Here is a 25,651-nt window from a genome sequence, read left to right on the forward strand (position 1 = left end):
ATTTCAGGCTTTGGTCAATCATTTCTATACCGCAAGTATCAACTGATGTGGTTGAATTAATACAGTTCATCTACAACTTAGTGATTGAGCACGGGCAACTCTGAGACTTCGCTGTCCTTAGTGGAATGACTTCATGTCCAAGCTTGTGAAATTTCGAAAAGTGTGACACAGTGACGACAGCCCGGACGCGTGGGCCCCGGTGGTGAGGCAGAGTTAACAGCGTTGAGGAATATGTGATTTTGCGTATATCGTACGTGACATTAGAACCAAGACATAACAATAATTGTGATGACTTCTGGCCGGGTTCGAGGTGTTGTCCTTAGCGGCGAGTTTTGTCCCTACCTTCCTGTATTGGGTGTGTAGAACCATGGAAGCATCTCAGGCAAGTGGTGTCCCCTTCACACACACCAAACGGCGTGAGTTCTAGAGGCACGTAGCTGAATCGCATGTACTAATGTATCTGCTCACATTGGTCACATGTATAATAGATACCGAGGGCGTGTGGAAAGGACGGCTGGCATGAGAAGTGTGTGCGCACCGTACAGCTGCACAGGATTGCGTGAGCATCAGAGATCTCTAACAAAGTGGCTATGTGCGGTATGGCAGCACGATAAGTAGACTCTTTGTGCTCTAGACTATGCCATGTGTTTTCGCTCTGCCCAGGATTCAACGGTGCTGCTTTGCGAGACTTTGGGTTCCGGAAGGTTTGGCCCCCAAGCGGGGCCCAGCAGCATCAGGGTTCTGAGCTGTGTAAGATGATTGGGCGAACCAGCGTGATGTGCCAGGCGTGCCTGGTTCGTCATGCTCTTCTGCCACTCCCCATCAAGCCCCATGCATATTGCAATGCGACCGTCAATGCAGCCATGGATCTTGATGGGGCAACGTATCTGTCTTGATGCACACACCCTTAAACACCAGCATATTTGGTGCCTGACCTTGTGCCTGGACCAATGCCTAGTTGCCGAGGTATAGGCACTTGGACTGGGAGCCCAGGTAGTTTTGCTGCATTGCTATGCTGCATTGCTATGCTGCATTGCTTTTTTTCCTCATCCCATTCTCCTTAGTAATCGAATGCTCCAGTGGGAGAGCCTTGAAAATATGGATCAGATCTCACATGGGTCACTCCACTGGCTCGGCGAGCTGAGCACAGAGAAAGAGAGGAGTGGTGAGAATAGATTGTGCAGGCCGAGTCTGCCCAAGTGACCGCAGCTCCCTGCAGCAGAAACCCCAGCCGACGGGTTGAGGATGCCGGAGTAGGTAGGACTGCGCCGGACCAAGAAGTCGCGGACGACGGCCAAATGAAGGAACGTAGTAGAAAAAAAGCAGCAGCAACTGGGCTCGCCATTTCCTCGATGGGACACAAAGGTGTAAACCGGTGGTTGGCGGTTGGAAACTGTGGGCCTCCCGAACCTCTTACACGAGCTGCAGTCTTGTGTGCAGCGGCCAGACAGCCAGTGATGCTGCCAAAGAAGCAATTGCCAGCAGGCAACCCTAGCCGGCCATGTGAAATAAGTGGCTTGCAGACCACGTTGGCAGAGCCGAGGAAAGTCTGACAGTTGCATTTGCTGTTATCGAACTTTGAGGTGTCGTCGATCAGAGGGTTCGCATCTCGTTGACGCCTTCCCAATCAAGGGCGATGAATGGTCCAGGTTGGGGGCAGCGGCCCAGCGATCGGTCTTTTGTGCGCAAAGTTGAAGATACATAGGATTATTAGCGACGTGGGGCCACGCCGAGGTACTGAATACTTCGTGCTGGGGTGCTCCACCGCAACTGCCATCCCATCCCTACCGTGCCATGCCATACAGACCACACCACACAGCACGGTACGCACCTGCATAACGTGCACGCCTAGGTCTGTCTCTTTTTTTGCACTTGCCCTGACCTCCCCTCCTCTTTCTTCCCGTCTTCTTGTCGCGTCGAAGCAATTCCCATCCCGGCCTGCTTTTGTCTCCCTCCTCCTCTCTTCCTCTCCTCTTCTTCTCCCTTCGTCCAGCTCACCTTTCATCACCCTCCCCCGCCACACATACGCCCCGGAATCCTGCTCCGTCGTCCCTCTTCTCGCCTCCACGGCCGCCGCTCTCAATCACCCACCTCCTCCCTCTACCTCAATACGCGAAAGCCTTCCCCACCTCAACCGCCTCAGTCACATTCACGCCCGCTTTGGACCGCCGCACTCACCACCCAAGGTCTTCGCCCCTCCCATCGCCTCGACTCCTGCCGTGCTTGGATCAGGACCTCTGGTTATCCATCCATCCATCCTCTGCTCTCCGACCCTAGCAGCAGCAGCAGCAGCAGCAGCAGCAACAAGCAGCACGCAGTGCGACTGTGCCTTATCGCTGCTATCTTCCCCGCTCACCAGGGACTCTGGCCCGTCTGTTCACTCGCGCCCGCGCCCGCGAAAAGCACCACCAACCCAGACGATTTTGCCCCGCCGCAAATCCTTACTTGCACGTTACGTACCTTAACGTAGGTCACCCCGCCCCACCAATCAACATCATAGCTACAGTCCATGTCCGTCGAGGGAAGCTTTCTCTGCAAATGCATCCACCCACCCTCTGCCCACCCAATCTCTAAAGCGCACAGATGACCAAGAATCAACTTGAGCTTTCCCTTTGACCACCCTCCGTTCTCCCTTGCGCCAGCTCAATCAGGCATCTTCACTTTCCTCCCAAGCCCTCCACCACCTTATTTTCCGAGCGCAAAACCCCAAAGCTAACCCGGACTGCATCACCAGCTCTGAGCCGTGCTATTCTCCATCGTGCGACCGCCACTTGGATCCAGTCTCATTGAATCGGTTCGCGCCCAGCCCCACCACCACACACCACCAAACATCGACAACCCCAATCCTACCATGTCTGCCAACCAAGACAACCTCTCTCCCAACGGAGACGACCTTTCTGTCGGTCTGGACCGCGTCAAGCTCGAAGATGGCGAGCCCAGACTCGGACCTGATGGAGAACCTGCGCCTCGGACCGACGAGGAGTATGCCCAAGCCCAGCTGACTCTGCGCGCTATTGTGTCCTCCAAAGAAGCCGGTGTAATCATCGGCAAGGGTGGCAAGAATGTCGCAGAGCTGCGCGACGAGACTGGAGTCAAGGCCGGAGTAAGCAAGGTCGTGCAAGGCGTTCACGACCGCGTTCTGACCATCACTGGCGGATGCGACGCCATCTCTAAGGCGTACATGGTTGTCGCCCGCGCATTGTTGGAAGGTGCACCTTCCATGGGCATGGGCGGCGTCCTCTCGGGCAACGGAACGCATCGTACGCACCCACCCCCCTCTTTTCAACCTACTTCGAATCTGCAACAGGTGTGGCTAACATTCTGATCACACAGCTATCAAGCTCCTGATCTCTCACAACCAGATGGGCACCATCATCGGCCGCCAAGGCCTTAAGATCAAGCACATCCAGGATGTGTCAGGCGTACGCATGGTTGCGCAGAAGGAAATGCTGCCACAGTCGACTGAGAGAATCGTGGAGGTGCAAGGAACACCCGAGGGTATCCAGAGGGCCATCTGGGAGATCTGCAAGTGCCTGGTGGATGACTGGGAACGTGGTGCGGGTACCGTGCTATACAACCCCGCTGTGCGCACCGCCCCCACGACTGCCATCGGCGGCCCAAGTGCATATGCCACTGGGCGAGGCGATTACGCCACCCCATCCCGCGCCATCCGCACCGGGAACGGCGCCGACTTCAGCAATGGCGCGACACCCCGCAGCTTCAACCGCCCAAATGCTGAGATCGGTCGCGGCCCACCAACACACGATGAGAATGGCGAGGAGATCCAGACTCAGAACATCAGCATTCCTGCTGACATGGTCGGCTGCATCATTGGACGTGCTGGTAGCAAGATTAGCGAGATCCGCAAGACCTCTGGTGCGCGCATCTCTATCGCGAAAGTAAGTGGACTGCACAGCATACTCCGTATGATTGTTTAGTTACGCCGGAGAACTAACGCAAACCAGGCTCCTCACGATGACACCGGCGAGCGGATGTTCACCATCATGGGAAGCGCGAAGGCCAACGAGACGGCCCTGTTCCTTCTCTACGAGAACCTGGAGGCTGAGAAGGTGCGCCGCAGCCAGGCCCCTCCGCTGGAGTAAGGGCGTCGGCTGGCTAGCGCTCGGGAGGGACCTTGACGGAGGTTTATGTTGAGGTACTCGTACACTTCACTCCAAGTGATCTCATAATTATGGTTGGATTTGGCCACCTCACACTCAAAAACGACTGGGGCTTCTCCAGATCTGACTTGCCGCAAGGCTGAATATTGGGCGTGGAGTGAGGAGCCAGGGCAAAATGATGTTACGACAATTGTTCTTTTTTCCCCTTCGAAAAGCATTTGGCTTTTTTTTCTCAAATTCTTTGGAACTGGTTTCACTCCTTACCTATGCTACGTATTGTTTTGGGGCGGGGCCGGAGGAGGCTACGACGGCAAGCCTGGGTTCTGGCTGAGAGCAGCCGAACGAGACGTTCGCACGAATCGACCGGAACGGACTACTCGCTCCGCAGACCACACCCTTTGACACCCACACGCCCAGGCCCGATCGCATTGGAGTATTTTCCAGCATGGCCTGCAACACATCCAAAATCGACGTCTCCACGAACCAACGAGAAGCGCCATAATCTCGTTTTTGACGACACGATACGACAGGACGGCCCTCCAGGATTCGACTTGTGTCGAGATGTGCAGTTTTGGCCGTCAGAGCAGATCAGATACCCCTTTCCCCAAGGACTCGAGCCTTTTCGAGCCTCTTATGTTATTCTTCCCCCCCTTTCACTCGACACGTCGACCGTTGCCTCGGCGCCCTATTCTCAATGAAACCCACGTCTTTGGCCCAGGCTCAATCACTATCCTATCGACATAATCTCGCAGCAACCCGAAATTTCCGCTCTTCCACAGTTTTAACTCGCTGCTACTCAAAGGCTTTTGACCTCTTTTCTACGACATCCGACTCAGGAGTCCCACGACTCGTTACACCGATGGCTCTCACGGAGCGAGGAAAAATGGATGAGAATATCTAGCGCAGATGACAGAACCATAATGACAAGGCTCGCGAACCAAACAAGTGCAGTGTTGCTTGCTCAAAGTGAATTGACGTGCCGTACAGCAAGTGGACTGGATACGTGCAATGCGCCTCCCTGCACCCCCACGTGGAAGTGCTTGGTGCCTGACTGCCTGCGTAGGTTACTGGGCGTGTTGGTGCTCGGGAGCGAGGACCCTAATGAGTAGCTCCGTGGTGGAGAAGACCCCACCCGAGCTCGGCGTGCATGCTTATCGATAAGTTAATTTCGGGATGCACTGTCGCATATGAATGAGCCTGAATCTCTCTTAGGTCAATTGAAGCCAGCTTGTCAGCTTCGCAACCACGCCGTGTCTTTTTTCTCTCTTTGCGACCGGGCCTCCCCCAGTCCTTTCACTTTCTTTCTCTATTAAACTTCACGCTCGCTGTTTTCATCTGCATACCTCTAATCAGTCCAAGTCGTTCCCTAGGAAGTCGGAAGACTGTTGAGAAGCCGCTTTGCTTGCGCTCACGGCCTCGTTCGAAGTGCCCAGCACCTGCCGTCCCCTCGAGTCGCCGACGAAGCCCGCGTGCATACCGCCGCAAAATGGCCAGGTCTAAGCAAGCCATGCCAGTGAAAAGGGCGACGTCTTCCGAATACATCACCAAACACGATAGATTTCCCAAGAACACCACAGAGCTGGCTGCCAGGGCCAAGGACAATGCGCAGGCGCTGGCAGCGGGGGCCCGAGATGACTCGGGCTCCGGGATGCTCCAGCTGCTGATCTGCGTGGGAGGAATATATGCTTCCTTGTGAGTTGTACACCGTCTGGGCTGCCGCGACATTGCAATTCGCAGATGGAAGATGAAGGCTGACCTGGTCCCTTCCCCCCGGACTGCAGCATTAGCTGGGCATGGCTCCAAGAGGGCGTCACCACGACGCCCTACACCAACCACGACGGCTCGACCGAGATGTGGAAATTTCCCGTCTTCCTCCTCACCGTCCAGTCCATCCTCTCCTCCATCACCGGCTCCCTGTACCTCTGGTGGTCCACGCCCCGCGGCCAGCCCGTCCCGCCCATCATCCCCACGAACCGCATGCTCCCGTCGCTGCTCCTGGTTGCCTTCACGCAGGCGCTGGCCGCGCCCTTCGGCATGGCCTCGCTCGCGCACGTCAACTACATCACCTTCACGCTCGCCAAGTCGTGCAAGCTGCTGCCCGTCATGTTCCTCCACGTAACGCTCTTCAGACGGCGGTACCCCCTGCAGAAGTACCTGATCGTCGCGGCCGTGACGGCGGGCGTGGCCGTCTTCACGCTGCACTCGGGGAGCAAGAAGCACAAGGGCGGCGCGGCCGCGTCTCACAGCGGGCAGACGGCCTGGGGCATGCTGCTGCTCAGCATCAACCTGCTCTTCGACGGGCTCACCAACAGCACCCAGGACTACATCGTCTCCGAGTTCAGGCCCTACCGCGGCCCGCAGATGATGTGCGCCAACAACATGATGAGCTCCGCCCTGTCCGGCGCCTACCTGCTGCTCAGCCCGTACCTCGTCCGCACCTCCCTGGGCGAGTGGTTCGGCATGGCCGACGTCACCGGCGGCGGCGGCGAGCTGTACGCCGCCCTGGGCTTCCTCGCGCGCCACCCGGGCGCCTGGTGGCACGTCCTGGGCTTCGGCCTCTGCGGCGCCGTCGGGCAGGTCTTTATCTGTAAGAGTTCCCACCCCAGCACCCACCTGTCTACATTTTCGCTGACACTCACCTCTTTTCGCGCCACAGTCTATACGGTCGCCAACTTCGGGTCCGTCACGCTCGTCACCGTCACCGTCACTCGCAAGATGCTCACCATGATCCTGTCCGTCGTGTACTACGGCCACAGCCTCAACTACAAGCAGTGGATGGGCGTCGGCCTCGTGTTTGGCGGCATCGGCTTCGAGGCGTACCTGAAGAGGTCGGCCGAGTCCAAGAAGGCCGCCGAGAGGGCCGCGAAGGCGAGGGAGGAGAAGGCGCAATGAGACGGTGTCAGGCGTGCCTTGGTCTCGGGTCGCAGATAAAGCCAGGACTGCTGGCCGCAGTTATTAGAGTAGAACCTGTAGAATTTATCACATAACACACAGCTTAACACCATTTTCCTATCACGTCTAGTGCGTCACTGTGATCTGTCAGATTCAGTAAAAAAGACACTGAGCCAAGGGCAAGCAGGCAGGCACCGGGGCTTTTTGAAATGTTCATGATATTTTTATCTGCACACCGTAGTATGCCTTTCACCCTTTAGACTATCCTCAAGAGTGTGCTTCACTCAAGGGCCGACCCTCTCTAGCTTTCAGAGGTATCTCTGCTCTCCTCATCATATGTTTCGTAAGTCTCACGTCTCGTCCTCCCCTTTCCATCTCGAGCAACCTGAGCAGCGCTCAGTCCCATGATATCTCCACACAACCCTCATATTCCCATCCTCATCCCATCTTATGCCTGGGGAATCATGATTTGAACAAAGCAGGACACAGAACAGGTAGGAAACCAGAATGCTAAGAGCTTTTCCTCATCATACGCCCTTCGCAACCCTGACACCGGAAAGGCCTACCGCCCGTCAAGAGAAGGCCCCTCCTTGAGCGAGCTGTATTGTGATCAAGGCCTTGGCCTCAGCCTCGCCAAACCTTGTCCCAAAACGTTCGGTACGCCTGTCAGAAGTGAAGTCATTGTGGCTCCCTTCCAGATTATACATTTCCATTTAAGAAATAAAGTGACCTTTCTGGCCACTGAGCGATCGGTAACCTCCCAAAAGGAAGAGTAACATTCGACAAAGGAAAGTTGAATTGATTCAATGAAAGCTCCTCGTGGATGCTTGAAGTCTCCAACCCCGGGGGGTTGGTAGTGAATTGCATGTGCCCCAACTCCGATTCGATGCGTGCGGATTGTGATGGATTTATTATCGACGCGCATTGCGAGTCATGACGCGCGATGTTGCGCATTCGGGATGGATGATGCTTCTTGGGTGTGATCGAGTGGACGGACCATCGGGTCTATATGTAATCATCGATGGACCTAATGATCGGAGCCTCGCCTTTGGTGGGTGGGCTTCGAGGATCCGAGACTTGCCGAGGTCGTCCAAAGTGGTTGAATGTGTCTCGTGGGAATGTGGATTCCCGTGGTGAGAATAACGCCTGCTCTTGCGCTGGGCTTGCGGAGAAGCTCTGCTCGCTGGGTGTCGGAGGCACCTCGACGAAACGCAGACCGGTGAACTCAGCGAAGGAATTGTGCACCGGGTTGCTCGTGATGATCTCGGCTCGCGGTGACAGTAGCGCCGCATCCTCGGGTAGAGAGTTTACTACATGGACCTCGCGTTCCGCCTTTGGAAGCTGCTCAACACTTTCAGGCCTCGACAGCGAACCAAAATTCAAAGGAGTAAATCCGAAGCCGCGCTTCTCGCCGAACCTGTGAGCCCCAAACCCAGGCGATGATGGGGGCTTTGGAGATGCATCTGGCAGGAATGACCCAAACGCTGGGGACGGTGGGGGCCTCGGGAAATACCCTGAGTTGTTCGATGATGTGTTTCCAGGCCGGCTCTCTTCTCGAATTGCAGGAGGCGTTTGGAAGATCTGCGAAGGACTAAAGCGCCCGAATTTCCCAGGATTAGCCTCATCCTCCTTCTCCATCCACGAGAAACTCGACGGTGCCGATGACGGGCCGGGAGAAATGGTGATCTGATCCGGTGTAGAGTTGCCGCGGGCGCGCAATGGCGAATTGCTCGGACTAGAGCTTTTTGTTGCGCCATCATCGTCTGGCAAAGGTGCTGTCCTCGGCTCCTTGGGTACGTCGATTGCGTCCACAGAAAGTGTCAAGCGGTGCTTTGATGGGCTCCGACCGCTTCTTGGCTTATAAGCCGAGTTCGGAGGCAGCTTCCTCTTGGAGACCTCCTTCTGGAAATCCTGCAGGCAGTACATCAATCGCATGTTGGGGCTAATCCATTTGCTCTTGCCCTGCGCCGCATAATACGCATCATTGACACTCATCTCCGGGTTCTGGTAGATGCCATAGGCGATGATCAAACTGGCTGACCGACTGGCTCCCTGTTGACAGTGTACCAAGACCTTCTTGCCGGCGAGTGTCTTTCTCTCGATCGTCTCACACAGGAACATCAAATCCGACCCAATGTCCGTGTTATGGTCCCACGGTATGTGAATGTACTCGGGTTCCTTGGGAGAGAATTGCGCCTTCGGGGTTGTTGGGGTCATGTCGTCGGGCTGGAACTCAAAAGCGGTCGCAAAGCTTGAGCTAGTCACGGCCGTGTCTGGGATCGGCGATGTATCCTCCATGGGTTCGTCTTTGTCCAATGCGGCCTTGAATGGATTCGGAACCTCACGAGCGACATTAATAATGACGTCGAATCTGGAAGCTTCCTCAGCAGTTGGCTCCATATACAGGTAGACATCGCTTCCGTAAATGGCAACAGGGCCGTCGGGATATCCCGGAGACTTCTGGTCCTCGTTGCTCTCCTTTTCATGGTAAGGTTCAAAGTCAAATGCGGTACGGTTGGCCATTTGGCTCCTGATAGGCGAGTCTTCCTCCAAAATTGCATCGTCCCTGTCGCGGGGTGAAGGTTCTTTTCCAGGTCTGAGGAAGGACGAGAGGCCAGACTCGTTGCGTTCGAAGACCGTCGGGAAGGTCATACCACCGGCAGGACCAAAAGTCGACGACTTCAGCCCACTCAGCATGTGTGGGGATGAAGTGGAGTGTTTCAGGGCTCTTCTCTGTGCGAGCGCAGGTACGGAGGGACTTTGCGGGACTTCGAGGGTTGAGCGGCCGGCCAAGTCATCCGAGTTTGTTTTCAAGCTGAGCTGACTGGGCTTTCTCTTCATGGCCGGGATTGTTGGTTTTATAAAAGACGGGGAAGATGGCTCAGACATCAGTGATGATGAGGCAGCCGAGGCCGCAAAGGGTGGCTGTATGGAGAGGCCCTTCATATTCCTCGGTCGCCGGGGCGCAGGTGAGGTCATGGGGCGTATCAGGTGGTTCCTAGGTTCGGAAACAGCCAAGGTCGCCATGGACGGCAGGCCCCCAAAATTGGTCGATGGGAAGGCATTCAAGGGAACCAGATTGACTGGAGAATCTGGCGACGAAGAAGGTGAAGGATCGGATAGCGACGAGGAATCTGTGCACGACACAGTCGTCGTCGGAGACGAGTCCGCGGACTCGGATGTTTGCGTTGATGTGCTATCCCGGTGTTGATGGTTTGGTGGGATTGCTGGAGGCTGGAGGAGTTGTGAAGGGTCGGAAGGCAATTGTGGGTTGCATTTTGGTTCGATCCCCACCATTTTGGGATCAACGACGGTGACGGTGTCCTGGTCTTGCATGGCCTGGTCTAGGTCGAATACTGACATGAAGGATGGTATCTGATCCTCGTATAGTCGACGAGCCGACGTTGTATACATGGTCGTCTGGCAGGCTGCAGTGTGTGCTTAGGCAGTGAGGATAGACGATTCTCGTCGACGAGGTAGGTTCTCTTGCTTCAGGAAGACCTCTTCTTGACCCCGTTCGAGCAACTTAACACCGTTCGTGTCGCGCAGCGGTGGGCTACTTTCGAGTAGTTTGTCTCTGTGAGAACAGGCCGCCTGTTGGAAAGGGCAACAGGCCGGGCGGGGATTAGTGACAGATGTCGACGGATGAGGTCGGTAAACGGGACAGCGCTGCTGTATCCTGTGTTACGCGCAACCCAAGTCCTCCTCTTTAGATAAACGAGTTGGCTTCGACCTGTCACGGCCTGCCTTTCTCCACCGAATTGGCCTTGGACAAGATAGGTCTCAGGTACCGGATCTCGGGGACCGGTGAAGGCGCAGTCAGGGGAAGGATTCGTTGACGTGGTGGTTGGTTGTTTGTTTTATTTATGGGATGCGCTGGGAACAATAGGGCTAAGCGGCGGAAAGGAAGGGGAATAAATATTGGATATGCAGAAAAAGATGGAGCAAGAGACAAGATGTCACCACATGTTTGGATCTATCCAGACCGCAACTCCAAGAGAGACAATGATGATGGCCGGTGGGGAGGTGGTGTCGAAGGAGAAGATGAGACGAGAGACCAGTGGTGGGCCGGGTCGGGACGAAATATCGTGAGGTCGTGGGCCTAGTGGTCTTGTCTTTGTCGTCCTTGGAGGCGACTCCCTCTATTCTTGGCCGCTCTTGACTCGACTCGACTTCAGCTCAGCTAGGCTCTGCTCTTCTGCACCGCACCGCGCGGAAAAGGGAGGCTGTCTGTTTTTGTGTTGCGGGCTGCGCTGAGTCGCCGGGAGGATTAATCGGGATGGGGGAAATGGAGAGAAGAGAACGAGGTGACGAGGTCGAAAAGAGGCGTAGAATTGGCTCGACTGGGGGCCCTGGGAGGGGAAGCCAGCGACAACCAGGATGCGGAGGAGAAAAGGGTAAAAAGAGTCGCAGCAGGGGGGTCACCCGGTTCACAGTGTACAGTATGAATTCCAAGGTTGCCTGGGGTGGAATTGGGAATGGAAACGGGGGAGAGGGAGACAGAGAGAAGACCCTTGCCGTGCGCGTGCTTGCCAGGCTTGGGCCCAAGGATCTGGCCTAGTCTTTTCTGATTGCAGCGGTAGGAACAAGCGTCGTCGTGAGCAGGGCTGAATTGACGAGACCCCGGGACTCGTAATTGCGTAGCGTACACGGGCGCCAGATGCTTCGAGGGCGAGGAACGAGCGAGAGAGAAGTTGGAAAGAGGGCAGATCTGGAGTATCGGTCTCAGGCGGGCTTCCCAGGTTAGCTGCCGTCGTGGTGCGTTGCTTGGTGCGGCTGCGGTGCGGTTGGTTGGTTGGTTCAGTCGTCGAGAGCGAGCAAGAGCCTGGACACGGAGGGGGGGGAGAGCAACGCAGGCGCCGAAGTCCACTTTCAAGCGCGGAGTCCAGCAGCCCTCCAGCCACTGATGTGCGAGACGGCAGGAGGGAGCAGGGGTCGCAGGGCAGGGCAGGGGCCCAGAGGTGCCCTTTTCTCGGAGAACAATGGGGACGGCCAGGGAAGCTGCGTCTGGTAGCAGGGTGGGTCCCGCCGCCCCAGCCAATGACCGCTGCCGTGACTGCAGGCGTTAGCCGCTACGGTGCATCTAAAAATAGGCGGGCGTTTCAGTCAACGAGCCAATGGGGGAGGGGCGACTTTGTCGGCCAAATACAAGTACAGTACAGTCACCGTACCGAAGTACCCAAGTACTGGCAGATGGATGTTCTGCCCTGCCTGCCTGCCTGCCTGCTGGGTCTAATGGGTGTTGGGAGTAATGAGCTGTGGTACTTGGTAATTTTAGACTCGCAGTGATCTTCGCCTGTCCAGGGCAAGAGAACAAGAGAGGGAACAAAAAAAGAAAAGAAAGTGTCCGTATCCCAAGCCTGCTCTCCACAATCTGCCGTCTGCGAGTCAATGGGAGTGATTCCTTCCTCTCACCGTAGCGAGGCCTGCGAGGGGCATACTGTGTGTTGTGTGTTGCTGTGGATGCTGTGGGTGTTGCTGTGTGTTGTTGTGCGCTGATCGCCTCCGGGCAAGTTTCAACTTCCGCCCTTGGTTAGGCCTCGTCGCAGGACGGCACCTCGCCGTGCACGCTGTACTGTACTGCACGGTTTATTTTACGCACACAAGCTGCACCTCACCCTGGCCCATCTCCCCCCCCCCCCCCCAGCATACGCCAGTACTGTGTACTGCAGGCTGCATACAAGCATACCAGCCAGTCAGCCACCCAGCCCTGCAAATCCCCAGGTGTCCAGTCCCACCTCGTTGTTGCAACCCGAGCATGCGGCACATGCAGCTTGCATCGCCTCAACCAAAGACGCCAGTGGCCAATGGTCAGCCGAGGTCGGTGGCTTTGTATCGCATCCTCCATCTCATCATCAGCCTGCCAGGCCGGTCCGAAGAGGAATGTTTGGCTTGGTTAGCATAGCGAGCATAGCAATGCAGTGCAGTGCAGAGCAGGCTGGTGCCGTCGGCCATGTCACAGACGCTGGTGGGCTGCGACTTGCTCACGAATGGGGCCTCGTCGCTCAGCCTGGGCAGACCTTCACCGCTCGCTCACGCCTCGGTCCAGGCCCCGTTGTATCCCACGGCTGTGCTCCCCATCTCAGGCTCGTTTAACCTTCAGCCTCATCCTCCGTCGGGCGTCTTACACGGAGGTCGTAACCGAGCAGCAGGGGAAACGAAACACACGGCGGCGGGCGGGAAAACACCAGCAGGACGCTGTGGCGTGTTTGCCCCTCGGTCTGTCTGGACGAATCAAGCTCGGACGGCCCTGCTGACTGCTGACTTGCCCATCCTGCCATCACGGGTCGACTCTCTAACAACCGAGATCTTCAGACGACACCTCTTTTCCTGGTCCCACACCTTACGTCCCAAACCTCCACCGATGGAGGGATCCAAGCCCGGCTTCCGAGTTGTGCTGTGCCCGGCTTTGCTTGCTGTCATCTGTCGCGCCGTCTTATTACTCCCAGACACTGACACCCAGACAGTCAGACCCGACGGCAAAGAGACGGCGCCCTCACGGACTCCCGCGATTATTTCGATCAGCTGCCGCTACAATTTGGCCAGTGGGCACTGTGAATTGCTGATCGATTGCCGAGCACAGTCCGATCACGGGGACATTGCCACTGTCCTGACTGCTTGTTTTCTGATACGACAATTTGAAACGAAGGGGCTTGGGAGGGACCACAACGGAAAAGAAACTCCCAATTTGGCACCTCAGATCCTGCCTGGGGTGGTTCAAATCTTTTGACTCGCAAATGACGAGCCGAGGTTTTCGCGACTGGTTGATGACGACAGGCAATCAATCGCAACACCACGGCCGCTTGGATTGCCAAAATATTCAACCCTCTTTGGGCATCTTTTGGCCAGGCCTGCTCCTTGCTGACAAAAGTGACCGCGCCTGAACCGCGCTTGTTGGACCAATTTTCTTCGCCGTGGCGGCTACGGGCACCCCGACAGTTGATGAGGCTGAGGTGTCTGCTTCGCATCCAATGACGGGGCCCTGTGGGGACGGAGTACTGTTTATTTTGAGCCTCATCGTTTATGCTCACAACGTGGTCTCGTGCCTGCCAACCCTCTGCTCACGGTGATTTTGCCCCCTCTATCGTATCTAAGAATAGTTGGCATTGAATGTTCATCACAGTAGTTAAGAAGATAGCGGCCTTTGTCCGGATTATTTGCTACTTTGTCACCGAGACGTGCGACGGGATGGCCAGCAATCGTCTGTCGGACGACTCGGGAGTTGAGTTGAGAGACGCTAAGCGGAGCTGAGTGGTTGCTTGCGCAGTAGTTCAGGGTCGCCAGAACGCCAAGGTCGCTTGTTTGTTTGGGTGCAGGCTTGGTAGAGCATCGTGACGATGATGCGACAGTAACTGCACCACACTGGAGCTGGGCATGCCGAGGTGGTTGAGCTTGCTCGCGTGAACACAACGCGTGGTCTCCGCCTGACCAGCTGAAAGGTTTTCATTTCCAGACACAATTCACTCGACACTACCTAGGTACTCCTCAATTGGCGAGGCGAAAGCTGACGTGACTGGAAATCGCGTTGGTCTCCTCCACGTCGACTGGATGCCTCAGACAGAGCCGACCCCCAAGGCTACCGGCCCAACTCTCGGCACATCTACACGTTAGTTCTCATTATCTGATCCAGCTGTGCGAATGTATCGTAATGTTGTTGAAACATACGCAATATTACCCTCACCCGCAACTTTGGATATGCAGACCTCGAGACAACGGGTTGGTCTGATCACACAAGGTTCGTCGATCTCACATGGGGCAGACCTGCGGACGCTTGCATAGACGACGCACAGTCCACACACCTGGTTTCTCTGGGGATTCGGATGTTTCGAGCTAAGGCAACAACGAACCTTAAAGGAACGTCGAAGCAAGATCGGGATTCCGGGGGCCGAGGGAGGCAAGAACAAAGTTGCAGGAAAAGCTATGTTGACAGTTCTCTGCTCTCCCAAAGTTCGTCTGAAGTTGAGTGGGCTGGGCTGCGGGAGCAGAGCAACTATCGACGACTCTGGGCTGACACCAAGCGGGAAGAGTGTCCAACAAAAGCTAGCTGGCATCTACCGCAACCTGGAATCGCGTCGCCGTTGTCTAACCCCGGCAGTCTAGCAGTCAGGGCACGGCATTGGTGCCGCAGAAAGACGTTGACTAGGCCCGAACTCGGCGCCTCGAGATCGGGTCCGGCAGCCAGGCCTCGACTAGGAAAGAAAGGCACGGGAGAGGATGCAGGGCGAGCCCCATAGTGGGGACGTTCACATGGAAAATGCCCGGACCATTCTTCATCAATCTCTCGCCAGGTTTCTTGGCCAGGAGCACAAAGGAATTTCAAGGAGAGCTAACCCTGACCAAAACGGTCAGAGCGGAGGGGAACGACAGCCTGGGCAGGTCTTCTTAATCAAACCAAACCAAATCAAGCCAGTTTGGCTGTTGAGGCCTGTCCAAATTGGCGAGCCGCGCTCTGTTCGCTCTGGCCGCCGCAGTGTCTGGTCTTGGCTGCCGGGCTGCTCAGGCTACTGTAGTCCGATACCAAAGGAGCAGTGACTGTCACGGTCCTGACGTACAGGTGGATCCACAACTCGTCGCAACACATTTCTTGAGCCCACCCACCATGCGGCAGCCGTCCAGTCAGCGACGGTGAAGGAAGGCCTTCTAGAGCGGCCACCCTGCCCTGCCCATCACACCTCATCATGCGCGTAATTTAGCCTGATGACCACCCCCGATGCAACTCGAAAGGGGGAGGTGCCGGGAGGAGGCCCTAGCGTCTGCCTCGACGCACAAAGCCGACGAGAGGGTCAGCGTTCTAGGCCCGTTGCGGCGATGGCGGGTGCTCGATGTCGCCCGAGTTGGGTCGACAGTTGCGGCGTCCAACCAGCCCAGCCAGCCAGTGCCAGCCAGTACCAGCAGACCAGCGCATCAGTCATCAAGGGCACCCTCGACGGACGGAGATCTGAGTGCTCGGCGGGCAACGCTCACGCTCACGCTCACGCTCACGCCACCGTCTGCCGGGTTTCAGGTCCCTCCTTTGGTAAGGGGGGGGGGGACCCGCGCGAATTGCGTCTGAGACTTCTTTTTTTGATTTGCGGGACTAGCAAGTGGCCCCGCGTGTGACGACCTGACATGATGATGGTTGATCCCAGCTGCTTGTGAAGTTTGATTGCAAGGACGGAGATCAATCTTTTTACAGCCAAAGTCTCGGCCTTTTTTTTTTTTTTTTTTTTTTTTTTTCACACTCCCTTCGAAATTAATCATAACGAAATGAGATAGATGCTCGGGCTGTCAACGAGCCAGGACCGGTGCCTGCAAATGCATCTCCCAAAAGGGACGAAGATCAGAAGGATCAGGGTCAATCTGCAGACCGGTAGCAGAATGCGTATGCGAGGTTCTGGGGCAGATTTAATGGGGTCCTGCGGCTTGCTTGCGACATCGAGACATGGAACCTTATATCCAGGGCTACCCCTCGCAGATCCTGTGTTGCATCCAAGATCACGACTGCTGTCAGCCTTTGGCCACGGACCGTATGGAGTTTCTGGGTTGCTATAGACATGGGGTGCACTGTGGGGGACCGACCGCCCACAAACAACTTGGAAGTCTCGGGGGGTTACCATCGTCACGTCCCAAGGAACTGCCCCCGGGCTCGTCGAAGGTCTGCAAATTGCAGTCTGGAAATCACCCGTGGCACGGGCGCGCAATACTCGTGGTCGGCGGGGCCCGCAGCCAGTCAGGATGCAGATGGTGGCACACTTGTTCTCCGCTTCCTGTCCCGTCCAGGGCTCTTGCTGGCACCGGTCGGCGGGAACCCTGGCCAGAGTGCTCGTGAACAGACTCTGCAGGTTCCGGTGAGTGCGTGTGATGAGCTTCGACCGAGCCGGCGGCGGTGGCGGCACGGCCAGCAGCAGGATGAGCAGCAAGAGAAGCAGCAGCAAGAGCAGCAAGAGCAGTAAGAGCAGCGCACATCGCAGGCTCGTGCATCTTGCACACTACATGAACTTACAGAATTTGCGTACATAGGAGGCCGTCGATTGCGCTCCGGCCTGCGACCATCGATCGTCAGACAAAGTCCAAGTCCCAGTAGACGTCGACCATCTCCGGGCATCATAGTCTCCTGTCCCTCTTTTGCTCTTTCTTGTCTCTTGTTCGTGTCCTAGATGTCAGTCACCGTGCAACCGTATTCATAATTTCACCCGCCGACCCATATTGTCGCGCAAAGACCTCCAGCAATCTGCTCCCGCCGAACCTTGATCCGAATCTACCGTGTTCCCCTAATCTAAGGTGTGGTTTGCGGGACGCGCACATACACACACACTCACACATACACGACACATTTACATACATACATACACCCAGTAGTACCCCTACCGTTCCTGCCCAAGTAACAGTCAATTTCCACCCAGATCGTCTCGACGGCGACTGCGACTTGAATTACTCCTTCCCCCCCTCCCCCTCCCTACTCAACCAATTGATCGGACGACCCGAGTCAACGACGACCGAGCTGCTTCTGCTGCTGCTCTTGACGTAGCACCGCATCATATTGGCATACTTTGACAATTGGCATTCGACATTGACATTTGACACTGTCTCAATTTCCCCGGCAGGGACATCGGACTCAGACCAAGACCCAGACCCAGACAGATTCCAGGCACAGGCTCAGAGAGACCGGGCTCGCTCAACAGCTACGACAGGGTCTCGGGAACTATCGTCGCCCTTCTGGAATTAATCAATGCTACCAGTGAGAACCGAGGGGCCGCCGCCGGGGTAGACTGGCAGACACGCAAGGGAGCAGCCGATGGGACCCTGACGATAACAGGAGACGGGACAGGCATTCTGGAACAAAGAAAAGCAGAGAAAAAGAGAGCAGTTCGTGTGCAGGCCATGGCTTCCTCGTCAGCGACCGTCGAGGTGTTTGAGGACGTTGGGTCCAGTGACAGGACCGACCAGGAGCTCGAGCTCCAGCTCCAACTCGAAACCGAAACCGCGGCCCCAGCCGCACCAGGTGCTGACCTCCACAGCAGCGACGCCAATCCTGTCGCTCCTGTCGCTCCTGCCGCTCCTGCGCCCGCGCCCGCGCACTCGCCCGCGCAGCCCAGCGACCGTGACAGCGACGGCCATAACGAAGAAGAGCACGAGGTCGCGCACGACGAGCAATTGACATCGACCGCAGACACTCGCCAGAAGCAGCCATCATCCGGGTCTGCAGTGCACGCCCACCGCGTCAATCACAATTCGTCCAAATTGCCTGCATTCCGTCTGAGCGACCGGGCCCGGTCCTTGCTGCCACTACCCGGTTTGCTACAGCGGGACAGCAAGCAACATCCCCCCTCATCTGCAGGGTTGTCCGAGTCCCCACAGCACCAGGACGACCGCCAAAAGGTCACAAATCCAGCGCCAGAGCCAGAAAATAGGCCTGGCACTAATGCTGCTGCTGACGATAACGCTGATGCACAACACCTCCAACACCACCAGAATCACCACCTGCATCGCCCTGTGACCGTGTCCGCGCCCGCGTCCGAACCCCATCCTCCTTCAACCCAGCAGCCGCCTCCGAGCACGCCCCATTCACCCGTGACCCCGAGACAAAAACACAGCCCGGCACGATCACGGGCTAGTACCTATCAGACGGCCTCAACATCCGCCCCTTTCACTCCAACTGCCGCTTCCAAGCGACCCGCTCCATTTCCAGTCGACAGCAGTCCTGGCGACGCCCTCGCTTTTCAATCGCCCACCGACGAATCCCCTTCATTCTGGACACCAGAAACGCGACCGCCCACACAGCCGCTCAACGCCACCCCCGGATCAATCAGCGCCGCCTCCCCGCACGCAAGTCATCATTCACAAGGCATACACACCCCAGAATCCACAACAAAGAAGTGGGCTCAGGGACAGCGAGCCCTCGCATCACCGGCGGCAGTCAACGGCGACAAGCTCCATGACAGCCAGGCCGAGCGGCGAACATCTACGTCACGACCACCAGTGTCATACAAACCCTTCCGCTCTTCCTCAAACCCTAGCCGGCCTGTCATCCCTCCTATCCGCTCGTTTCGCTCGTCAGGCTCGCGCAAGAGCCTCCAGCTAGACATGCACAATTCTTCCTACCGCTCTTACGATGATGGCCACGACTTCAAGGACTCGAACCACAGGGACCAGTCGCTACGGGCGCTTGAAGGCCGGAACAGCGGCGAATGGACAAGAGACATGTCGGCTGCAGATGCAGACGACGAGGTCACTGCGACCATTGAAAGCGAGAGCACGGCCGATATCTTCATGAGAATAGCGCACGAAGACCCCCCCTCATCATCCTCGCGTACAAGAAATGACGGTCGCGATGAGGATGATCGGGCCAGCACAGTGGTGAGCACTCCTTTGCCCTCCGTCTTTATTGCATCAACGCTCCCATGTGCCTGACGCTCTCGGGCGTTGAACATCTGTCCCCACAAGTGGCCCAATTGTGGGATAAAGGGCGATGCCCGGACCCCTGAGTGAGGAGTACCTGCATGTTACGAGTCGTTGTGGAGACTGTAATCCTCAACATACCAATCGTGCGCGGATCCATCCTTGCCCATCCCGACGGTTCATCACCCTTTATCTTTCTTTATGGGCAACGTGTTGCACAACACTCGCCGTCAAGTGGCGCATGTCTCGAATCCCGCATGGAAGCTAATCAGTCCCAGTCTCGGGTCGTGCGATCCGCGCGTCAAAGACCGCTGTCTACCGTCATCCCTTCTTCATTCCAGAACCCTACATCACCCCCTCGGGTTCCACGGCGCCTCTCGGACCAGCAAGACAGGGCGTCCCGCGTGAGGCGAACGACGGAGGACCAGCCGGCACAGCACACCGAAAGGGAAGTGCCTTACCGAGGTAGCACGACCGAGAGGCCCTCCCTGAGCCTCGATGCCACCCGAGCTCGGTCTACAGTGTCGTCCTTGAGACCGTCGCCAATAACCCCTCGGACATACGGTGGTCTGGACAACACCGCTGAGGGCAACTCCATATTTGCTCGGCGACCGGCGACGTCTGAACATCCTCGGAAATCGTCTCACAGGCAACCGAGCGGCCTGTCCAAATCATTCCAATCCTCCCCTCTTGTCCCAAAGAGTAGCGAATCTCACCACCCCCGGGGCGCCTCATCACGAAGCGTCTGAATCGTCGAACTCAACCGCCGCGCCTTCCACAGTCTGGGATGAGCTCGACGAGTTGAAGTCCCGCATCCACCGGCTGGAGTTGACCGGAAAGTTGCCGAAGACATCTGGCGCCGCCATGTCGAGAGCATCCGACGAAAGGCCTCCTACGGCGGGGACTGGCGCGACTACAGTGTCTGGCTCACCAAAGCGCGCTTCCGCAAACGGTGCTGCGCAGACGGAAATACTGAGCATCACCTCTTCGCACCGGGATGCGCAACCAATCTTGAAATCAGCTCTTTCCAAGACAAAGCCATTTGTAAATTCCGACATATATAACGCCGTTGAGGCAGCTGCCAACGATGCGATGTCTCTGTCTCAGATGATGGGTATTGTGGGACAGCCAGGGCCAATTTCGAGCGGCGCAAGCACTATTGGAGGAAGCGGCCAGGCTACCGTCACAGACAGGCTCCTGCGGAAGAAAGTCGACAGCATGTGCCGGAATCTCACCGAGCTGTGCCTGGCTTTGACGGATGAGGGCAGCCAGCGGAAGGCCGCAACTCAGCAACCAAAGCCGGAATCACGGGAAACAGTAAAGCCGAAGGAGCAGGAGCAGCTGAGCAGCCCGCCGCCCATCAAAGTCTTTACTGGCGCACCGCGGCGGGAGACTTCCAAGCCCGACGAGCCTGTTCCGAGTGTTGAGAGTAGCGTCAGCCCTCGCGTGACTAGGCTGGAGAAGCGGGCCACCTTCAACTTCACGGCTCCATCGGTTCCAAGCCCCAGGTACGCACCAAGCGCTTTGGGTGGCGAGGCCACAACCCCCGGGCGAAAGTCATCTCTTGTCGTGGCGCGAACCCGACGGGGCGTGACAGAAGAGCCCGATGACCAAGGCAGGAAGACGTCGCTTCTACGGACCCGGCGCGCGGGCACAGATGAGCCCGAAGAAGGGCGCAAGACCTCTTTCCTGCTTCCCCCGCGCCGCGTCACCACGATTGCTCGCGGCAGTAACATTGATGAGGAGCAAGACTCTCGTTTCAGGGCACCATCGAGGGCCATTACAGAAGTCGCCGGCTTGAGGGTCGATGTACCCTCGCGAGACCGAGAAGATGTAACGCGAGGCTCTTTTCAGATGCAGGAGCCGACATCCGCCAGCTCAGCCTTGCCCCGGCGTCGGTTGATCACCTCAAACCTGCCCTCTGCAAGTGCTGCATCATCTCGTTTTGCGACCCCTACAACTCCCAGCTCCCGTCGGTTCCTGGGGGCTGATAGGTTCGGTCAGGAGAGAGGTGACAGGTTCGACAGGGCGGACAACAACAATGTCACAGAGAGACTGGCCGAGGAGCGAGGACAGCGACAGTACTCGGTTGGTCAGTCAAATAATTCAGTGGTCGGCCGGGAAACTAGCATCAACCGCAAACGACACAGTGGAATTCCCAGCATCTCCGGGAGTGCCTCCAATTTCGGTGGTTACAGATGAGTGCGACCTATCTCGCGCATGTACGATGCTTGACGATTCACGACACAGTAACGGGTGCAACTACACAAGCGTTGTTTTTCTGCATTGAGAAGCATTTTCTGCAAGAAGCCGAGATTCACGCATGCATTACCGGTGTTATTAAGTTTCTTCTTTTTGTTCTCGATTTCGCGTATTCAGCATTACCGGATGACACCGGCAAGTGTCGTGCTGTCTATGGCGCGAAGGGCGGGGCGTGGGCTTTTTCTATTCTTTCGTAGCAGGTGCACGCTCTACACATATTGCGGTACTTCGCTGCATCTCACGATATGGCGGGCAAGTAGAAGGGGTTAGGATGAACAGCAACACACGGCGAAGACGTTTCCTTTGTCGAGAAGTGATGTTCGTACGATTGAGGAAACATCCGTCGGAGATTCTGCGGAGATGGACTCCAACCGACTGCAGACATTTGCGAGGAGTTTGGGCGCGCAGAGCGCAAATATCGATACCCGCTGGTACTGGAAGAAGAGGACAGACAGCCTTTCAGGTGTATATAATGTATTTGTCTTGGTACCTGTACGAGACAGTTGCTATTAATGTATTATATGCATGCGCAGCACATCTTTGCCACATAATTGAGATCGAGAATGCGTCCTCCGCCTCAAGCTTGTGTCTGCCGCTGGGGTCTGTAAAAGTATGCGCAAAATTCATAACAAGTGGATTATATGCGCAATCCAGCTAGGCTAAGCAGCATGTGTTTATGAATGCGGTACGCCTGCGTGGACGTTGGTGGTTTTAATGCGCATCCCCATCAGATCCGGTTGAGTCAGGCCGAAAGCCTGTGGGCGGTTGAGACTCAGAGTAAGCATTTTCCGCAGTGGGAAACCCGGGACCCTTTCAAACAGCTTCCAAGAACAAAAAGACAGCCAAGATACAACAACACCTGCTAAACGGATCCGAAACGTCTCTGAATTCAACTGACTTGTTGATGACTGTCCCTCTGACTTGCTGGACCAGTCTCAAATTCACCAGCCCAGCAACTGCGTCAAGGGTCTTCTTGCGAGGTCCGTTTCGCGGGCGTGGGGCTATACGTTGGCACTCAGGACGAACGCCGCGATATTCACCCTCATCGCCTGCCAGCAAATTGCAAGGCCACCGTGAAGGAAGGAACTTTTCAAAAACCCCTTCAGCCGCTGCTACTGCAAAGAAAGGCTACCCAACGACACGAGACCGCCCACCTCAGCCCACCATGGACGCGGACGAGCTAGCAGCACAGTTCGAGGACAAGGCCTCCGTGCGGGCGGCGGGCAGTGGCAAGACTGGCGGCCGCAAAGCAGGTGGAGGCGGCGGCGGCAAGGCCGGCGACGGGGGCAAGCAGAGGGAGAAGCAGATCTCGATGGCGCTGTCGAGGCTGCTGCGGCACCAGGCGCTCAACGCGGGCATCAAGCTGGACAAGGAGGGGTACGCGCCCCTGGATCGGGTGGTGAGTGCTGTTTGCTCTTGTTCTTTTCCTTCAGGCTTGCTGTTTGACTTTCCCTATGTTCCAATTCCTGGGTGAGACGGTGGCTTCGTGTCAGCGTCTTCATCAGCACATGCTGCGTACCACGTCGATTTCATTTCGACGGGCCCTCTCAGCCCTTTGATCTATCTACCTGCGTGCTCCGTTTCTTTCCCCCAGACCTCCCTGACTAACAAAGGCCCATCCACAGCTCCAATGGGGCGCCCTGCGCACCCTCAACGTCACAGTACAAGAGGTGACCCAGGTCTGCGCCGACAACGAGAAGCAGCGCTTCGCCATGAAGCCCGCAGCCGGCGGCGAGGGGTCCACGGAGACCACCAACCCGGCGCACTGGCTCATCCGTGCCAACCAGGGCCACAGCATCAAGCTCGAGTCGGAGGCGCTGCTGAGGCCCGTCACCCTCGAAGCAGACAATGTTCCCCCTGTGGTCGTGCACGGGACCTACTTCGCCTTCTGGCCGCGCATCGTCGAGTCGGGCGGGCTGCGGCGCATGGGCCGCACACACGTGCACTGCTCCACGGGCTTGCCAGACGACGAGCAGGGCGTCGTCTCGGGCATGCGGAGGGACGCAGAGGTCCTGGTGTACATCGACGTGAAGCGGAGCCTCGAGGACGGGACCATGACCTGGTGGATCAGTGACAACGGCGTCGTTCTCACCGAGGGCGTCGGGGAGGAAGGGCTACTGCCTGCGAGGTACTTCAAGGAGGTCGTCGGGCGTAAGGAGGACATCGGAACGTTGTGGAAGGATGGCGAATGGGTTGCAGATCTGCCTGAGGACCTCAAGAGCCGGCCGCCTCCTGCCAAGGGAGGCAGAGGAAGAGGAGGTGGGCGAGGCGGGAAGGGTGGAAGAGGTCGAGGAAAGAGCGCGTGATAATGTCCTGAAAGGGGAACTTGCATTAGAGATACCATATCCCTTCACCCGCTCTGCTCTGGTCTGCCTGGTTGGAAATCTATCTAAGTATGGTAATCCACCGGTCCTGCAACTGCATATGCGACCATTTCGCATATATAATGCCCAGCCTCAGAGACCCGTTATCAAACTAGTTGTTGATGACTTCCTCTCCAGCACCAAAAAATGCACACCCACACTCCCATAATTACGAGCTACGCACACAGCGACGTCAACACAACGTAGAAGCATGGACACCTTCCTTCCCCCAGCCGGTTTCATGCTCATGCTACGAACCAGTCGATTCTGAAAGCAGCTGCAATTCCGCTTCTCTTTTCTGGTACATGTCACGGAGGTACACCAGCAACTTCTCGGCCATCTCCTGCTTCGCTTTGTTCGTCCCGGCCACACCGGTGATCCGGCCCAGGTCCTCAGGAAAGCTATCGGCGTCATCACCGAAATCTGGGTACCCGTCGAACACGTAGTTCACGCGTGGATCCGTCAGGGTGAGTTCGTAGCGAGGTGGATGCAGGCCCATACTTTGGCAGAGGTTATGGACTCGCTGGGTAGCGGGTAGGCTGTCGTCGTCCGCATCTACAGCGCCAGTGGTACCCTTGGTCTGACGCTTAGGGGGCGGCGAGAGGACGCCGTTGGTACCCTCATTTAGCCGCTTCGCTGGCTGCCCCTGCAGGTCAGGGAGGGCCCGGGCAGAGGGGACCTTCAGGAAGGCGACGTCTCGCAGGTTGGAGGGCATGAGGGACTGCTGGATCAGCCAGTCGATCGCATACTTCGCGGCATCTAAACAGGCGTCAGGCACAGTTTCTCAAACACCAGGAGAGACAGCATACACTGCTTGGCATCCTTCTTCTTTGCAAAGGCGGGGCAATGGCCGGTTGTGTCGAAGCCAAAACCAGCTGCCGGGAATGAGGGGATGGCGGGCTCATGGGTGAGAGCCTCGCTGAGCTCGACCGTGCAGGTCCAGTGGGGGCTCGAGTTGATACCACGGATCCCCTCAGTGAATGCAATATCCTTGCCCGTTGGGTTGGCCTGTCTGTATCCTATATCATCTCTGTCAGCATGTCTAGTGTATTCTTGCTTCTCAGACCGGTGGATACTGACGACATAGCAGGCTGACATAGTCCATCTGGCCGATATCCGGAAGCGGTGATCGCGCTCTGAAGCCCTCAAGGAACATCCGCTGGACGTCGGTCAGCGGGGCAGGTGCCTTGTTCTCCCTCTCGAAGGCCTCCTGCTTTGCGACCCAGTCTTTGACCTTCTGGTATATGGCGTCTGGGAAGGACGGCTCGTGATCGTCAGGTGTCGCCATGGTGAGTGAGCAGTGGAGAGCTTCCGGGAGTACACAGGTCCAGCTAAGTGCCTAGGCATGCGAGATGTTCGGGCAAGAGAAGTAAGGCCCCTCTGGTGAGAGGCCTGTGGAATTTATTGGCGCGGGCAGGTTGCTGGAGCGAGGCCGTTCAAGGGTGAAAAAGATGTCGTTGGTTGATCAAGGAGGCGTGGTCGGTAGGCCTCCCGCAGGGCGAACTGCAATGGGGCGGGGTCTCGGCGGCAGGATGCAGAGACTTGCATCTGCACTCCTCGCGCCTGCACTCTTTGTTCTTTTGTTCTACATGTCGGCTCTTCTTCCCAATGAGCAGGAAGGCGGAAGAGGAAAGT

General features: G+C 56.8%; 6 protein-coding genes across 6 annotated transcripts; 4 read left to right on the plus strand and 2 right to left on the minus strand.

Annotated features, from left to right (window-relative positions):
* Positions 1 to 2,851: 2,851 nt before the first annotated feature.
* INS49_006779 (uncharacterized protein) lies at positions 2,852 to 4,103 on the plus strand (the record flags this gene model as incomplete). Its single annotated transcript, XM_043167547.1, has 3 exons — positions 2,852 to 3,260; positions 3,334 to 3,899; positions 3,966 to 4,103. The coding sequence occupies 3 exons, from the start codon at positions 2,852 to 2,854 to the stop codon at positions 4,101 to 4,103; spliced, it is 1,113 nt and encodes a 370-aa protein (XP_043028691.1).
* A 1,504-nt stretch (positions 4,104 to 5,607) lies between these two features.
* Positions 5,608 to 7,013, plus strand: INS49_006780 (uncharacterized protein; the record flags this gene model as incomplete). Its single annotated transcript, XM_043167548.1, has 3 exons — positions 5,608 to 5,813; positions 5,903 to 6,708; positions 6,778 to 7,013. 3 exons carry the CDS (start codon positions 5,608 to 5,610, stop codon positions 7,011 to 7,013), a joined length of 1,248 nt encoding a protein of 415 aa, XP_043028692.1.
* Positions 7,014 to 8,018: 1,005 nt separating this feature from the next.
* INS49_006781 (uncharacterized protein) lies at positions 8,019 to 10,427 on the minus strand (the record flags this gene model as incomplete). Its single annotated transcript, XM_043167549.1, has 1 exon — positions 8,019 to 10,427. The coding sequence occupies one exon, from the start codon at positions 10,425 to 10,427 to the stop codon at positions 8,019 to 8,021; it is 2,409 nt and encodes an 802-aa protein (XP_043028693.1).
* Positions 10,428 to 17,873: 7,446 nt separating this feature from the next.
* INS49_006782 (uncharacterized protein) lies at positions 17,874 to 21,644 on the plus strand (the record flags this gene model as incomplete). The annotated part of the gene is made up of 4 exons (XM_043167550.1): positions 17,874 to 19,349; positions 19,670 to 20,093; positions 20,173 to 21,479; positions 21,642 to 21,644. 4 exons carry the CDS (start codon positions 17,874 to 17,876, stop codon positions 21,642 to 21,644), a joined length of 3,210 nt encoding a protein of 1,069 aa, XP_043028694.1.
* Positions 21,645 to 22,818: 1,174 nt separating this feature from the next.
* On the plus strand, positions 22,819 to 23,959 carry INS49_006783 (uncharacterized protein; the record flags this gene model as incomplete). The annotated part of the gene is made up of 2 exons (XM_043167551.1): positions 22,819 to 23,052; positions 23,279 to 23,959. The coding sequence occupies 2 exons, from the start codon at positions 22,819 to 22,821 to the stop codon at positions 23,957 to 23,959; spliced, it is 915 nt and encodes a 304-aa protein (XP_043028695.1).
* Positions 23,960 to 24,266: 307 nt separating this feature from the next.
* Positions 24,267 to 25,304, minus strand: INS49_006784 (uncharacterized protein; the record flags this gene model as incomplete). Its single annotated transcript, XM_043167552.1, has 3 exons — positions 24,267 to 24,775; positions 24,826 to 25,035; positions 25,097 to 25,304. The coding sequence occupies 3 exons, from the start codon at positions 25,302 to 25,304 to the stop codon at positions 24,267 to 24,269; spliced, it is 927 nt and encodes a 308-aa protein (XP_043028696.1).
* Between the last annotated feature and the right edge of the window lie 347 nt (positions 25,305 to 25,651).

The sequence above is a fragment of the Diaporthe citri genome (genome assembly GCF_014595645.1).
Source record: "Diaporthe citri strain NFHF-8-4 chromosome Unknown scaffold_2, whole genome shotgun sequence".
NCBI classification, from domain to species: Eukaryota; Fungi; Ascomycota; class Sordariomycetes; order Diaporthales; family Diaporthaceae; genus Diaporthe; species Diaporthe citri.